Source organism: Sinocyclocheilus grahami, unplaced genomic scaffold (assembly GCF_001515645.1).
Source record: "Sinocyclocheilus grahami isolate Dianchi unplaced genomic scaffold, SAMN03320097.WGS_v1.1 scaffold19.1, whole genome shotgun sequence".
Classification (NCBI taxonomy): domain Eukaryota; kingdom Metazoa; phylum Chordata; class Actinopteri; order Cypriniformes; family Cyprinidae; genus Sinocyclocheilus; species Sinocyclocheilus grahami.
This window is the reverse complement of record NW_015505198.1, coordinates 694,509-709,546: the sequence shown is the minus strand read 5'-3', so window position 1 is coordinate 709,546 and position 15,038 is coordinate 694,509. Positions and strand designations below refer to the sequence as shown.

Sequence of the window (15,038 nt, the reverse complement as noted above, 5' to 3'; positions counted from 1 at the left end):
ATATATATATACTGTATATATATATATATATATATATATATTTAATTTCTACATATATATTGTTATTTGCAATAAAATGCAATTACAGTTGAACATGTTTGGCTTGAAAGATGTTTGTTTTAAAGGTTTGGATCTCTTGGGTTGGTCTTGAGTTCAGCAGAAAGTCATACTGGTTCCCCAAAGTGCAGAGACCAGGTAGGTTATATTGCGGTTATATTGTAGGTTTTAATCAGAGGAATCTGAGGTCGACTCTGCGTGGGTGTATGAGTGTTGCACCAAAACACCACACACTTTTAAACCTGCAAACGAGAAGCAGTATCTTTGAGGAATATTGTTAGATAAAGCATTCTGTTCAAAAACATGTTCCATGGGACATCTGATAAAATTGCATTTCAATATTCAAGTCCATTTATTCAATAAGTAACCACATAATAAGCAGGATCATGTTCAGTCAGTTGGTCAGTATCAATGGTCCTGATCACTTAATTTGCATTAATGATTTATAATAATAATAGTTAACTGAACACAATCCTTTATGTAGGCTATTCATGTCTTTGTTTTGTGTGCATGCTATGTGTGTAATTAAGTCTGGGTAAATACTGAAGAGGATCGTGAAATTCAAGTGATTCTCAGAAGGCACATCTTCTCTTTTTTTCTCACACAATGCCCTCCACCCTTTCTCTTTCCCACCCGTTTCTCTGTTTTGTTTTGAGTAGTCTGTGGTTGGCAGATCGTTGATGGGTACAATGTTTACTTGAAGCATGCCGTTCACAGTGCATTCGAAACACACACACACACACACATCACATTTGACCTTGTTTTGCCTGTGGAAGGTAATTGTAAGGCATTAGAGGCTCTCAGTGCAAAGACTTTTTCCAAGAAGTTTAATTTGCACCCAAAAACATGTCAATGTTAAACTTTATTTAGAGTTGAGTCTCCTGCACTTCACACTATTCAAAATAGCTGCTGTTGGCAGTAACCAAAGGCTACTAACTAAGTTCTAAAGTTTCGATAACAACAAAATTAGTTTAATCACTTCAGCATTACACTAAAAAACACCTAAAAACTACTTGCATATGGCATATATGGACACTTTGATTTCAATACAATTCTTAATGAAGCACTTGTACATTTATGTATTACGTTTGTGTTTTTATGAATTTTTTCAAATGCAAAATACATTTTTTCATATTTGCTGCATTCTGCAATTCTTATATATTACTTTATGTGGTTTTGAAATAAGTGTGTGCGCAAGTCGATAACAGTATTGGTTAAATTAAATGCTTATGAGCTGGTATATTGTGCAACACTTCAATTTTGTCTCGGTACAAGATACATTATTGAGTGTCACAGGAAGTATGCTCACTTGGTGCAACTGGACAATTTCCGATCTGAATGATTATGCAGAGACAATGTTGACATCTGTAGACTGTAGCTCAGAGTGAGAAATTCAGTGTTATACAGTGACCCAATTTTTTATTTTTATTTTTTTTGGGCAGCCATTTTTATTAAATTTTTTTTTTTTCAAAACGCTTGACATTTCTAGTTAAATGTAAATCTAAAGTGAAATATGTTTCTAGATCATGTCAATTATGCAAAAAATTTACTTAATGTTGTTGTTTTCGATTAACTTACTATTTCAGGAACACGCATAATGCATTTTAATGGAGCTTTTGTATCATAATGTTTGTATTATTTATCATTAAGTGTTATTTTTTAACAATTTAAACCAACAGGCATAGCAGGTTTGATTAATGCACATAAAAAAAATATAAAGATTATATAAATATAAAGATAAAAGATTTTGTGGTTCAGTCCCACTTACCCTCTTCCCAAAAATACTTAAAGGGATAGTTCACCCAAAAAAAAAAGAAAATTCTGCCATCATTTGCTCAACCTCATGTTGTTTCAAACCTGTATGAGTTTCTGTTTTCTGCAGAACAGTATTTTTTTTCCCACACTATGGAAGTCAATGGCTACCGTCAACTGTTTGGTTGCCAACATTCTTCAGAATGTCTTTTATTTTCAACAGATGAACGAAGTTTGGAATAACTTGAGGGCGAGTAAATTATGACAGTTTTTTCTATCTGTTTTTGGGTGAACTGTCCCTTTAACATAGTTGATCATTTTCCAGTTGTGTGTACACTGTTGTTGCTGATTTTATTTAATTTGTTCATGTTTAGTAAGCTGTTGTCTTGTGATGTCAGGTTGGGGTTGTTCCTCTGTCAGAATGGCAGGTTAGATTAACTGTCATGCTTCTTGTACCAAGTGTTGAGGACTGAGTGTGGCTTTTAAAGACATTTTAAGAGTGTTTTATTTCATGTGAGTGTTAATGTGATTAATGTATAATCCATATAAATTCAGTTCAATTCACTTTATTGTCACATACTGGAAACAAGCGTACAAGGAGTGAAAATGCATAGATCAGTCATTGCAACACAATAGAAATTAAATAATCTCAACATACACACTGATACATTACAGTAAAAAAAAATAAAAAATCAGTTTAAGAAAACAGGCACATGCTCAAAACCACGTAACTGAAGAAAACTTTCTGAAAAAGTTCATCATACTAGCACCATTGTTTACTCAAGACATTTATTTATTTAGCAAATTAATTCAACTTTAAAAGCATATGCAAACATTTGCCTTTGAGGCTTTACAACACCTCATTTTTGTCAGTTTCAGACATCTGAAAGGTCACCACACAGGCAAAATACGCAAATAAGCAAAATTACCCGCAGCGTGCTCACATTTGACTGGTGGCAGTTGTTAATTTCACACCCTGCTGTAGAAAGATGCCATGTTTTCAGATCAGCACTTTTTCTCATGCTGTGTTTTGCTTTTTTTGTTAATTTTATGTCTTTTCTTTTCGATTTTCAGATCTTGTAGGGCAGCAGATTAGTATTTCCTCACAGATATAGGCTGCTGAAAGCATTCAGACATGCACACATGGGACTGTTGTCTCAGAGTACTGGATGCCATTCAGATAACTGTGCTCAAAATAAAGATATTGATCTGTAGGGCAGCTTTTTGGGTAGTATGTGACAGGATGTGACAGATGTTTGGTAGTGGCAGCTATAAGCCATTTCCTGTGAGTTATTTGCAGAAACGAGTCCTGTTTTTTTATTTGACACTGTGCCTGGAGTGTTGTTAACTTCATGCCAGAAATCACAGTTTACAGCAGTGATAGAATAGAAGTGACTGAGAAATAATAAAAACAATATGTATATAGACGTATTTTTAAATTGTACAAACTAGTTGACTAAAATTATTAAACAATTAAATTAAACAAAGATTATTGGAGTACGTTTTACAAGAAAATTCTATTTTAGTCTTTCTACTTAAAAATCGCAGGTTTAATACTTGCTGATTCTTTGTGAAATTTACTAACAATTTCTAAATGAAAATTGTTTCTACACCGATTTTATTTTTGAAGTAAGAAAATAAAGATTAATGGAGTAAGTTTTACAAGAAAATACTAAATCAGTCTTTATACTTAAAAAAATTCACATTTAATTAGTCATTTCTTTGTAATTATTTGTGAAATTCACTAGCAATTTCTGAGTGCAAATATTAAAAAAATTGTTTTTGAGTGTGCTTCTGTTTTGCAAAAAAAAATTACATGTTTTTCATTAAAAATTCTGTTGTCAACTTAACAATAGATGAGTACAATTTTATTTGCTAAAATGTCCACGAATTCCTTTGGTTTCTATTTTATAGCTTATTTTTGTTTATGTTTATTTATGGTTTAAATACAACAAAGAAAAATGCATTGTAATCGCAGAGTTTTAAACCCAACAGTACTTTTTTTGATGTAATGTTTTTAGACTTAAAAACAATCAGCAGTCACACTAATTTATTTAAAGTAATCTTTATTCTGAAGTATTCTTTAAACAGATTAATTACAAGAGTACTTTCAGTTATTTGGTTTTATATGAACAAAAAGTAGGCTATGAATTAACTCAGTTCTGTTGATTTGTTGACCGTAAATGACCTTTTAGACAAAGTGTGTCAGGTCTCGTTGCATGTCTACCTCTCGTATGTTCTCCGCAGACAGCATGCAACCTCACGCAAATCAGCCGCAAGTTGTATATTTAAATATTGATGTCTAGGTTTGGAGATCCCCTAATGGCACGTATTTGAGCGGATGCAGAAAAACAGCATTAACACAAAAAATACAATGTTTTGCTGCTGAGTGGGCGATGAAAATTCTAAAATATTCCTGCGTCTTCTTGAATTTATAGTTTCTTGCATTACATCAAGTATGAACTGAGCTGTCCTTTATACTACTTAAAGCATAAAAGCTGTAATTGGTCAGCAGAAACAGCAGTGATCGTGCAATTCAGCATGCCAAAAAATTACTTAATCCTGCTGTTTGCGGTGGTGACATCCTGGAGTTTCAGCTGTTGTGTTTTATTACGTAATATTACCTGAATTTGAGACATAGTTTAACAGAAGTGATTATGGCAAAGCTCTTTCGCAAACATATTGCATTTCTTCATTAGAAATCTGTCTATAGGAAGACCTAAAAATGAACATAGCCAACAAATGTATAAGAATATACATTCCACATTCATAATCTTTCGTCTTCTGCAACATTTTGCTCATGAATGCACTTCATGTGCATTTCATTATGAGGGTTAGACATCTTTAGCTGTTCACATGTATAAAAACATGCAGTGTGCATTATTTGAAAGTTTTTTGTGTTGCATAATTCACTTTGTGAAGTTTATTTACTCATCTTGATGATAATGTTGTATTACCCTGATCTTTGTAAATATTCATGTCACTATAATATTGAAGACAGAAAGCTTTATTTATATCAGAATACTGTGTATACACCAGATTATACATCACATAATTGTGAACAGGGTTGAACATAAGAGCAACTGTAAAAAAACAAAAAAAACAATTATACATTGTCACTTTTTTTACGCATTGCAGTAAAGAGAATTGCAAGAGACTAAACTGGCGCTGGTCGAGGAAATTTTGCAAGCGCACTGTATAAAGAAAGAAACTATGAAAGGTGTCAGTCTGGAAGGAAATTATTATCAAAGAAAGCGGCAAAACTCTACACTTCCAGTCACACGTGCAAACCACAAAAACCCACTTAGAATGAAATTGTGGTAAAATAGCATTTTAGTGAAATAAATGATTTACGACTCAAAGAGTGGCCATAAAGAGATTTTTATTTTGTTTTCAACAACATTCTTAAATATAAAGGTTCTTTTTTGTAATTATTGGTTCCTTTAAGAACCTTGAACATCAAGAACATTTTTATTCCACAAAAGGTTCTTTATAGCGGAAAACAATTCTTTAGATTATTTAAATGCTCTTTACACCAAGAGAAATTAAGATTCACTGGAAGGTTCTTTGAGAAAACAAAAATTATTCTTCTTTGGCATCACTCCAAAAACCTCTTTTGAAACCTTTATTTTAAAGAGTGAAATGAAGACGTATTTTACAGTCAAATGATTGTCTTATGATTTACTGAAAGTAAAATAGTAACAGTAAATAATAAACGTTTATTTGTTGTCATTTCTCTTAACACAGTAGGAGCGGAAATGAAATATGTCTCCGAAACCACGGTAGAGAACTTAAAACACAGGTTAGCCAACATGTGGGCAATTCTAGATCGGAAATGGAGTGTGTTTACCATGTCAACAGTTTTACCAATCTCACAACAATCATACCGAATGCATGTGCTTTTTTGCTTTTTTCAGGCTTTTAACCCTCCTGTTGTGTTGGGGACATCACATTTAATTTTCTTAATTGCTTGACAAATGGTTAAACTTGATTTATTCTTAAACTTTTGTGACTTTTTTACATTTAGGGTAATGGATGTGCATGCAAAGTTTCAACACATAGATGTGTTTTGGAGGCTGTACAAAATTGTTACAACCCTTGGTTTTCATCCAATTTGCCCAAAAACTTTGAAAAACACTAAAGAGGCAGGTAAAAAAAAAAAAAGAAAACCTTTATTGTAGCTTGTCAAAGACTAAAATATGAAATACATGGAAATTTATGAAGTTCAAGACTCGAAATTGCAGACTCGTCTTCTGGATCATTCACGGTTTCTTCATAAATTTGAGTTTCACAGTCAAAAAGTCTGTGAAATGGTATTTTTGGCTGTTAGTTTTTTTTACTAGACCATTGTTAATGAAAACATATCTGATATTAAAGCACACTTACTGGATGTTGAAAAGCCATTTGGAAGTTAGCAGTAGGAATCGTGTAATCCTTTAATTAAGTTGTATAATCCCCAGTGTCCACTGAGAAAACTCCCCTCGCAGAGACTCCAGTATGCAAACACAAAGCTGCACTCCTATTTCCACTAACGAGCTCCAAAGAAATGTCTCATCCCAAGCTATCCGCGAACTCCCAGTGGATGGGAATAGGTGGGGTGTTTTCTTTAGCCACACACACACAATCACAGTCTTCCTGTGTTCCTCCCCTCTTTTGTTTCTCCCCTTTAAATGCTCCAGTCACAGCTTACCCACGTCCATTTATTCACCTAACAGCTCCCTCACACACTCCATGTAGCTGACATTCATAATTTGTCTTGCACAATGCTTTATCTCTCTGGATTACTTTTGCTTTTGCTGGATCTGTCTATGATCTGTGGTAGGAGATCTTTAGTTTAAGATCTAAGATAAAGCATGAGTGTATCTGTATGAACATCAGCAATGCCATTACTATTGTTTATGGATATTATCTAGGAGACATTAAATCACATTACAAGCTTTTCTATGAATCATCGACTTTACTATTGTTGAACTAAACTTCCAACTTGTTTACAATAGAATGGATTTATTATAAGAAGTTGTAGCATGTCTGGTAGCAACATGGGTGATCATTAAAAAGTTTGTTTCTATTTTCAGGTCAAATGACGCAAGATAACAGAACAGCATTTGAAGGTAAGGGACAAACTACTAAATTATCTCTTAAAAAGAAAAAAACCTCTTTAAAATCGTAGTTATTTCTTTTCGATTAAAATTGAGATTTGCCAAAATCATCTGCTTTTCACATATTCTTCTGAGAAAACTATAGCAATCTCGATGGAAGCCTGTTTTCACCACAAAATTAAAAAAAGGTAATTGTGACTTTTTAATCTTACATTTATGAGTTTATATCTCATAATTTGCAAAAAGTCTGAATTGCGAGGTAAAAGGTCAGAATTATGAGATAATAAAGAGATAGTTCACACCAAAATTAATGTTTGTAACCAAACAATTGCTGGCAGCCATTGACTTCAATGGTATTTTTTCCTTAGTATGTAAGTCAATGGCTATAGCAACTGTTTGGTTACCAACATTCTTCAAAATATCTTCTTTTGTGTTCACCAGAAGAAATTAATTCATATAGGGTTGGAACAACATGAGGGTAAATGATGACAGAATTTTCATTTGTGGGTGAACTATCCCTTTAACTCAGAATTGCGAGGGGAAAAGTCAGAATTGTGAGATAAAAAGTTGCAATTACCTTTTTTTTATCATGGAGTAAATGGCTTTCCACAAATCTCCACCGCAATCTCAAAATTGTTTCAAATAGTGCTCAGATTTGCCAAAATACCAAAGTCTGCAATCAAACGTGAGATATTTCAATATGAGCTCAAATATTTCTCATATGCGATGTCCATGTTCATTTTATAACTCTATACTTTTGCTGCATGTCAACATTGTCTTGTTTGTGTCTTTTTTTAGTTAAGAAAGTTTGGGATGATTCAAAGATTATACTTCAATGAAGTCTCATGAGTTATGAAAGAGAAACCTCTGAGCAATAACATTTTCTGGGTATTTATATGATTGTAATTTGAATGAAAGACAATTGACATCCATAATATATAAATTTTACTCTAGACACTAAAAATATTCTCAAACAATTTTAATGTTAATACACTTAAGTTTATATCAAAATTCTTTAATTCACAAAGGTGGGTGTTTATACAGTTAAAGAGGGACACTACTGTATTTTTAATGTAATATTTATTTATGTTTCTTCTATATATTTTTTAAAAATTATTTTCAAATTTTTAAAAAAATGCCTATGACAAATTTTCATAAAGTGTCCATTCACCCTATATTGAATTGCATTGATAATAGGAATGCTAAAACATCATTTACTCATTTCTTAATGGTGTTTTTTCTTCAGATGAGAGGATCAGAGTCAAAAATGAAAGTGTACAGCAAGAACTGGACAAATCTTTTAGCACAGGTACATAATGTCTGCATTATTTATGCCTGCATCATTTCATCGCACGCACTGCTGACATTCATAATGACATTTTCACTCTTTCAGAGAGACCCAACGTCACATATGAGGACAAAGGTGAGAGATTTCTGTGACTCTGTATGTTTGAGTATTAGACTTCACTAGATCACTTGTTGTCAGTATCAATTATTAAACAAATCTCTTGTGACTCAGAGAATTTTCAGACTTCTCAAGATTTTCAAATAAGCTACAGTCACTGTCATGAAGAGATGTTGAAGAATTATGGTGGACAGTGCTGGGAGATTTTCAATGATAGCATGAGTGAACTGGGCAAGGAGAACTGGTGTAATATGGAGATGGTGATAAGGTAAGCCAGAGCTTCTTCTTCACATGTGACTTTACTTAAAGGGATAGTTCACCCAAAAATGAAAATATGATGTTTATCTGCTTACCCCCAGGGCATCCAATATGTAGGTGACTTTGTTTCTTCAGCAGAACACAAACTAAGATTTTTAACTCAAACCGTTGCAGTCTTGTCAGTCTTATAATGGAAGTGAATGGGAATCACGGCTTTGAGAGTCAAAAAAACTTACACAAACAAAACCAAATTAAACCCTGCGGCTCGTGACGATACATAGATGTGTAAAGACACGAAACGATTGGTCTGTGCAAGAAACTGAACAGTATTTATATAGTTTTTTACCTCTGATTCACCGCAATGTCTGAACTGTCCTGAGCGCGTCCTCGACAGCCAGTGCGTGATGCGTCTTCTTCTTCTTCTTGCTTTACGGCGGATTGCAGAGTTATAACCGCCACCTATCTCTCAAATGGACCATTGACACTCTATCTACAATCTCAATTAGGAGTGTCAATGGTCCACTTGAGAGATAGGTGACGGTAATGCACTTATAACTCTGCAATCCGCCGTAAAGCAAGAAGAAGAAGAAGATAGGACGCGCTCAGGACAGTTCACACATTGCGGTGAATCAGAGGTAAAAAAAACGATATAAATACTGTTCAGTTTCTTGCACAGACGATTGTTTCGTGTCTTTACACATCAATGTATCGTCACGAGCCACAGGGTTTAATTTGGTTTTGTTTGCGTATGTTTTTTTTTTACTCTCAAAGCCGTGATTCCTATTCACTTCCATTATAAGACTGACAGACTGCAACGGTTTGAGTTAAAAATCTTCGTTTGTGTTCTACTGAAGAAACAAAGTCACCTACATCTTGGATGCCCTGGGGGTAAGCAGATAAACATAACATTTTTGGGTGAACTATCCCTTTAAAAGGAGAAACTTCTAGAGAAGTATCATGTTGTACTCGTCATGTTAATCAGATGTTGGGCCCAAACAATGCTCTGTTCATATGTCTTGTGGTTGAATTTTTAAGTATATACATAAATGTTTACATGAAAAAAATTAATATGCATTTTTGCATGTGCATCACACTCTAAAACTAAGATTTACTGTATCTTTTCATATGTACAAGTTCTACTGAGAAATGACAAATGTTGCTTACCTACATGGTATATGCACAAAGAAAGGAAATGGTCATAGAACAATTGAAGGATGTGTGGGAAAGAAGTGAGGTATTTCTTGAAGCCTGATCGCTGGCTACTTAAGGGACTCTGAGACTTCCTGGTCCATTAAACAATGAGAGACATTTCCGTTTTCTGCATAAGCATAGATAAGAAATTGTGTTGTTGTTGTTGTGAACCAGAGTGATTAGGTTTTTTTTGCTACTATTGTCTGTCACACAACTCACTTTAGGACAGTATCATTATGAAAGAGTAGCACTACCTATATTAAAACCAAAAATACATTAAATACAGCAATATTGTGAAATATTACTGCAATTTAAAACTCTTGTCTATTTGAATATATTTTAGAATTTAATTGATTGCTGTGATGCACAACTGAATTTTCAGCATCATTACTCCAGTCTTCAGTGTCACATGATCCTTCAGAAATCATTCCAATATGATGATTTGCTGCTCATTAAAACATTCCTTTTTGTGTAAAGTGTGATACATTTAACATCAGAATTTTATAATGAATAGAAAGTTTAAAAGAACAGCATTTGTTTGAAATTGACTTTTTTTGTAACAAAGCTTTTACTGTCACTTCTGATCAGTTTAACACATTCATTTCCAACTCCTTCATAGTGTACATTTGTGTAAACCTGTGTGACTACATTGATTACACGTTTCTTTCTGTCACACAGCTCACTTTATGTTTCTCTCTCCCTCTCCTATGTCCAGAAATTACCACAAGTTAACTGAGTGTATTGAGTTTATATGCAGTGCGCTAGGGTGCTTCTACCCTAATCGTGTGGTGGAGCAGCTGTTCGTGAGGATACACCAGCAGTACTTCAGTTCTTGTAACAATGAAGAGGATTTACCCGACGCCCCGGCTGGAGTCGTGCTCGTATCCACACTGCTGCCTATCCTCCTCATACCCTTCATAGTGTTCATCGTGGTCTGGAAGAGTAGTTTAAGGGACTGAGTGCTTTTGCATTGTCCCGGATGAGTTAAAGTGATAGTTCACTTCAAAAATTAAAATCCTGTCATCATTTACTCACATTTGTCTCTGACACCTGTATGACTTTCATTCTTCTAAAGAAGATATTTTGAAGTTGTTGTTTGGATGTTCTTCAAAATAGGTTTTTTGTGTTTTGCAGAACAGAGGATTGAAATTAGATGAGGGTGAGTAAATGATGACCCAGTTTTTACTTTTTGAGTGAGCGGTTGCTTTGAAGTAAACTTTGAATGTATAAAGTTCATGTGGTTCACAATGATGTAATTACTGTAAATAAAACACACGCAGTGGGTGTGTGATTTTTCAACATGCTCATGATCAAGTGTAAAACAGTCTGATAAAATGTATGATTTGTGATCATGATATGAATATACTGTGACTTACTGAAAATACTGAATGTCACACATATCCTGCTAGACTTTATTCCGTTGTTGTATGTCAGTTTTGCAGCTATTTATTGAAGTTTGAAAATGCTCAGCAACTTGTTCACACAAATGTAAATCTAAAACACATTAAACTAAATATTGAAGGCTTAATTTTAATACATTATATGGATATTCATAATGGCATGCATAAGGCATGCCTTATAAAAAACATAATCTGTTGCATCATCTCATGAATCATAACTGCGGTTATAATACATTACAATACCTAACAATTTGTGGTTATGCCTTTTAAGAGCGCAATGTTTTATAACACATGATGAACGCATTATATCCAAGTTACAATGCATTATGGTTCCCATAGTTATAATGAAAGTCTTTAAGGAAATGTATGTTTTATTAGTGCATATTTAATAAGATAATGCCTCCTTTGCATATTTAAACATAACATTTCAGAAAACTTGTAATACACTTTTTTTTGCAATTCTTAATGTAATCAAATGGCTTAGTACGATCTATTAATTAATTTTTTAACCTATTCATCTGGGGTGCCTTGCCTTAAGAATACACCTGTAGTACATTATAAGTACAGGCTTCATAGAGAGTGATAATAAATATGATTTATTATTTATCAGTGCATCACTCACGTTTAGATTTCTGTCTCCTGCACAGTCTAAAACACAAATAACGTATTATAAGAACCACAGCTCCTCCTACTGCCAACACCACTGCTAGCAAAAATGCCATCACGTCTAAAGAGTGATAGGAGTACCACGGCATCTTATAAGAGTCTGTACGTAAATGAGCAGCACCCTTATGCCGCATGACGTACTCTATCCAAAAGAGGGCCCCCTCTTGTGGTTGTATAGGCTGGTCTTTCTGTAGCCTAGACAGCCGTTGCATGTTGTCCCTGTACGATGGCTGATGTAAAACCTCCCGGACTGCCGCCGAAAAGCTCTGTCTGTCCAGTTTGGTGATGTCAAGAACCTTAGCGGCCCCTCGTACCTCAAGTCGCAACATATTGTCTAATTGGTCAAAAAGCAAGGGAATCCCAACCACTGGAACCCCATGGTAGATAGACTCAAAAATGCCATTCGTTCCACCGTGAGCGACAAATGCACGTGTTTTAGGGTGACCGAGCAGGTCGTTCTGCGGAAGCCACTTAACCAGAAGAGTGTTGTTGCCCAGATTATGAGGACGCTCTCCTAAGTGCCTCCAGATGACTCGCTGAGGCAGCTGAGCAAAACCAGCAGCGATTTCAGTCATGATTTCACTTGGAAGACCTTTCACGAGCGTCCCAAGTGACATCACAACCACCCCATGTTCTCCTGAACCTTGCACAAACTCCTCCAGGTCTGGCGGTAAGGGCTTGGAGGGTTTGCATTGGAAGCCTCCGATGTAGACGATGTTGGGCATGGTTGGACGCGGGAACTCGAAGACAAAATCCGACCTCATGAGCCAAATATCTGCGCCTTGCAGCAAGTGGTAGAAATCAGTTTCAGGTCCAAAATAGCGTGCAACTAGTTTGTCATATTCTGGTCTCACAATGAAATGGTCTATGCACATGTTTAGCACATAATGTAAGATGTTCTTGAGCCTGTCTCCAAATGACATGCGGTTCGATAAGTGGCTAAACACTGCTGGGACGTAAGAAACCGGAGAAGGTGCGACAACAAAGTGCCCTTCTCCACTAGTGATCCATCTCACGTTGTAAACCATTGGTAATTTGAGTTTATGAGCCACCAGCACTCCTGCAGGCAGACCTGGATCGATAAGAACTAAGTCGTAACGTTCCTCATAGAGCTGTTTCATCAACACAGGGTTTTCGAAAATCTCCACAACCAGCTTACTTGCTTGCCAATGCATGCCATAGTGAATCTTCAACATCTGCCAATAGAACTGCACGAATGCAATCGGCGATCCTCCATGTTTTTGTATCTCAAGCATTTTTCTCAGGAACGAGATGAAGAAATCTTGTTTCTCTATGTTTATTGGCTCTGGTAGGGTCACTGTTATGGCTTTGTAGTGCGGTGAATGCTCCTTGACGTACCAGCTGCTGGCGGTTCTTACCACGGTGACCTCGTGACCGCTGGAGTGAAGGACCTCGATCAGTATATTCATGTTGACCCAGTGGCTTCCGTCCACAGAGCAGAGGGAAGGTTGGTGAAGAGGAGTACGGTTAGCAGCAGAAGACAGTGTGAAGATTTTAGGACATTCATTGCTCCCTAGTGCACAGAAAAACACTAATGTTTGACAGACATAATGCATAACATGATGAAATCATAATTCCTTGAACAAAAAAGTTTGCTCTGTGTTTATTTGATTGAAAACACTCCTCTAATCCCGGTAAACACTTCATGCTTGAGTGCATGCATGGACACACACAGGACAAGCCTGAATAGACAGTGTTATTAAAAACAGATGTGTCCTGTTAACCATTAAGTTTTTTGGAGAAAGATTGCATGTTGTATTTGCACGTTCTTTTCTGTGCAACATGCACATTATAAAAGACCCAATGGGAAAGTGAGACTAGAAATTCTGATGGTATTTTCTGCATTTTAACACAAGTATGATTTAACAAAAAGTAGTAAAGTAAAGGTTCATTACTATAGAAACATAACTGATTTAACTGGATGTGGTTTTCTTGCAAAGAAAAGAGGAAAATAAATCACTTTTACCTTCTTCTGTTGCCTGTCTTCCTCTCTCTGATGAAACAAGGGTTTGTTCTGTCTGGTTCCAAGTCCAGATCATGCTTTAGTATTGCATAACGAGTGGAGGCAATCCCAGAAAAGTGGGTGTTGTTAATGAGTTTGCGTGAGAAGCGTGCACTAGTGCTGTTTCATAAAAACCTTCAACAATGTTTTCTCAAGGACTTAAAACATGCCTCTTGTCTCTTTATTTTTACTGGCACAGTTCAAGGATGATGGCAACATGGTTCTATGTTTAATATCTTCAGCAAATTAAATCAAATGCCAGGTCATTAAACTCTTTAGATAAGAATAAAGTGTTAGACTGTAAAGCATGCAAGACAACATCATGAGAATGGAGTGAGAAGAAAATATGGTGGAAAATATTTTAACTAGTCAAGAAACTCCTTGTAAAATGCATAATTTTACCCAAACATTTTATTAGCTAAATAATATTAGGTCTTTTCACTCTATACTGTTTTGCATATTAAAAAAAAAAAGTAAAGTTATTATTTATTTTGTTTTCTTTGGTTAAGGATTATAGTATATGGTCTAACAAGTGTGCCGAAAAGCAAAACAAAATTATAAATCATTCAAAGAGAAAAAAGTAATTAATAATATAAATAATTTAAATTGTGTTTGTACTTTGATTTCTTATTTGATTGTTATTATCAATGTTAGAACATGTGAGGAAAAATACTTCCAAGGTCAAAGTTCAGAGTAAGAGACTGTTATGATGAGCACGTGGTTTTCCCATTTTACATTGAAAAAGTTATTAAGTTACCCATTGTTGAAGAAAAATCATGCTGTCCTTCATCGTAACAACGACAAGTTAATAAATGATAATCTACTAAACTTTATTTATTTATTTATTTAAAAATGTAAATGTGACATTTATCATAACGGTGTTTAATATAACGTGAAATTATTGATCATTGATCAGCTACTGAAATAATTATTTTCCATTCCTGGCGCGTGCCATCAGAAATGACTTTTAAAGTCACCATGAAATCAAAATGGAAAATTCTTATTTTTTAATGGAATACTGTTTATTATAAATAATTTATCCGTGCACTTCATTATTTTTTTATTTTTTTATGTGCCCTCTTTAATCAAAAACGTTAACCTCCACTTCCCCTCAAAACGACTCATCTTCTCTTCCGGTCACGAGCCATGGCGCGTGGGCGGAGCTAGTGATGTAAGGGCTAAACGCT

At 35.0% G+C, this 15,038-nt stretch overlaps 1 protein-coding gene and 1 pseudogene across 2 annotated transcripts in view; one reads left to right on the top strand and one right to left on the bottom strand.

The window, feature by feature from the left end:
* LOC107554534 (receptor activity-modifying protein 1) overlaps window positions 1-11,209 on the top strand; it is a 19,359-nt gene extending 8,150 nt beyond the window's left edge. Inside the window, exons 1-6 of one of the 2 annotated variants that reach the window (XM_016237074.1) lie at window positions 6,524-6,627; window positions 6,885-6,920; window positions 8,155-8,217; window positions 8,302-8,331; window positions 8,428-8,581; window positions 10,478-11,209. In XM_016237074.1, the coding sequence (XP_016092560.1) occupies window positions 6,573-6,627; window positions 6,885-6,920; window positions 8,155-8,217; window positions 8,302-8,331; window positions 8,428-8,581; window positions 10,478-10,721 (582 nt within the window). In that variant the 5' untranslated portion in view covers window positions 6,524-6,572 and the 3' untranslated portion in view covers window positions 10,722-11,209. Of the gene's footprint in view, window positions 1-6,523; window positions 6,628-6,884; window positions 6,921-8,154; window positions 8,218-8,301; window positions 8,332-8,427; window positions 8,582-10,477 lie in introns of those variants that run through there. The other variant, XM_016237081.1, reaches the window with a different exon arrangement.
* Window positions 11,210-11,626: 417 nt separating this feature from the next.
* Window positions 11,627-13,884, bottom strand: LOC107554302 (UDP-glucuronosyltransferase 2A1 pseudogene; annotated as a pseudogene).
* Window positions 13,885-15,038: the final 1,154 nt, after the last annotated feature.